Source organism: Volvox carteri (genome assembly GCF_000143455.1).
Source record: "Volvox carteri f. nagariensis unplaced genomic scaffold VOLCAscaffold_43, whole genome shotgun sequence".
Lineage (NCBI taxonomy): Eukaryota > Viridiplantae > Chlorophyta > Chlorophyceae > Chlamydomonadales > Volvocaceae > Volvox > Volvox carteri.
The window spans coordinates 486,907-488,441 of NW_003307586.1; the positions used below are offsets into that span (position 1 = coordinate 486,907).

Below are 1,535 nucleotides of genomic sequence, written 5' to 3' on the forward strand. Positions count from 1 at the left end.
GATGTCCTTGACCTTCCTCGCGACAGAGACGACTGCTCATTTCGACTTTCATAGTAAGGCAACTGTCTTGCTCCTTTTGCAGGTGTGATCGAGGGGACCTGGCACCAGCGAGTGTGTAGAACTGGAACCCCAAGGGCCCCTCGCGTGCATCAGCCGCTGCCGCGCACTGCCTTCGTCATCATCCTCCACTAGCGGCCGAGCTGACGTCACAATCGCCAGGTGGGTGTGCTGGGAAGGTTCTTGGATTCTATGGGAGAAGACGTGTTGCACATGGATAGACGAGTTGGTGACGGAGGGGGATTTCGGTATGAAATTGTTGTACCTTGGTAAGGTGCGGCGTGTAGGGAGTACGGCATGAAGGTCTTTCCCCGTATGTTCACTGCGTGGGTGCCACTTTGTGTCCGTTCGTGATTTAGTGATGTCGTACATACGTTCGGAGCAAAGTTTCTTGCGGTGGGTGTTTCGTGGCGCGGTGTTTTTCTCCTGTTGTGCCGGCAAGCAGCAACAGCAACAGCGACAGCAAAAGCACAAAGGCAGCAAACTGCAAAGATAAGGTCAGCAAACACAGATAGAAGCTGCAACACCGGCCGGTGGTTATTGTTGCGGTGGTCAGTGGCTTGTATTTCTGTGCGATTGTATGTATGTATGTATGTAGGTAGGTAGGTAGGTGTTCAAATGTGGGTGAGAATGTGCTCTCTCCCTCGCGCGTGTGTATGTAGTTGTGTGTAAGAGTATGTGTGTGTGTGTGTGTGTGTGTGCGTGTGTGTGTGTGCGTGTGTGTGGGGATGCTACTGTTTTAATTGTGATGGAGAATTCGAAACTGCCCGCGATCCGCCTGTGTGCTTATTAGTATGTTTCTGCATTTTGTGCGCAGCTGCTCATGTTGTTTTGCCGTGCAAAGTCTGTGCTCGTTGCGTCCCCTGCTAGCTGATTAACAGCGTGTGTGTGTGTATTTCCCCGCCCACCTCCCGCCCGATCCCCCCGCCGGTCTGAGCGAGCCTGGGCGAGGACTTACTTCAGCGTCTCGCCGTCGGTCGCCTCGCCGTCGGCCGCCTCGCCGTCGGCCGCCTCGCCGTCGGCCGCCTCGCCGTCGGCCGCCTCGCCGTAGGCCGCCTCGCCGTCGGCCGCCTCGCCGTCGGCTGCCTCGCCGTCGGCCGCTTTGCCGTAAGCTTTTGGCGTTTCCGCGTCACGGTTTGTCGTACCTCCGGTGAGTCACGCGCTAGTTAAACGCATCCCTTGTCTGTGCTGTGCATTTCCTTGTTGACGTTGCCCTATGTACGTCATTGTACAATTTTGCAGTGCGTCACGTCTTGTTTGTTAGTTGGTTGTAAAGCGCTGTTGTCTGTTGTGGGTTTTTGTTGTTGTGCCGCATGCGACGTGCTTGTGCAGTCTTATTTTATTTGCATCATAAAGCAGATCATGGCCGGGCAGCAGATCAGCAGCTGATAGGCAAAACAGCAGATCAGCAAACATCTAGGAAAGACAGCAAACGAGACCAGGATACCGGCTTTTAGCAGCACGTGTGCCGTGGTGTG

The 1,535-nt window shown here is 54.8% G+C and overlaps 1 protein-coding gene across 1 annotated transcript in view; it reads right to left on the reverse strand.

Moving 5' to 3' along the window:
* Positions 1–1,011: 1,011 nt before the first annotated feature.
* Positions 1,012–1,535, reverse strand: part of VOLCADRAFT_95349 (uncharacterized protein) — a gene marked incomplete at both ends in the record, with an annotated part of 6,060 nt that continues 5,536 nt past the window's right edge. The window contains one exon of the mRNA XM_002954496.1: positions 1,012–1,202. Within this exon, the coding sequence (XP_002954542.1) occupies positions 1,012–1,202 (191 nt within the window). The remainder of the gene's footprint in view (positions 1,203–1,535) is intronic.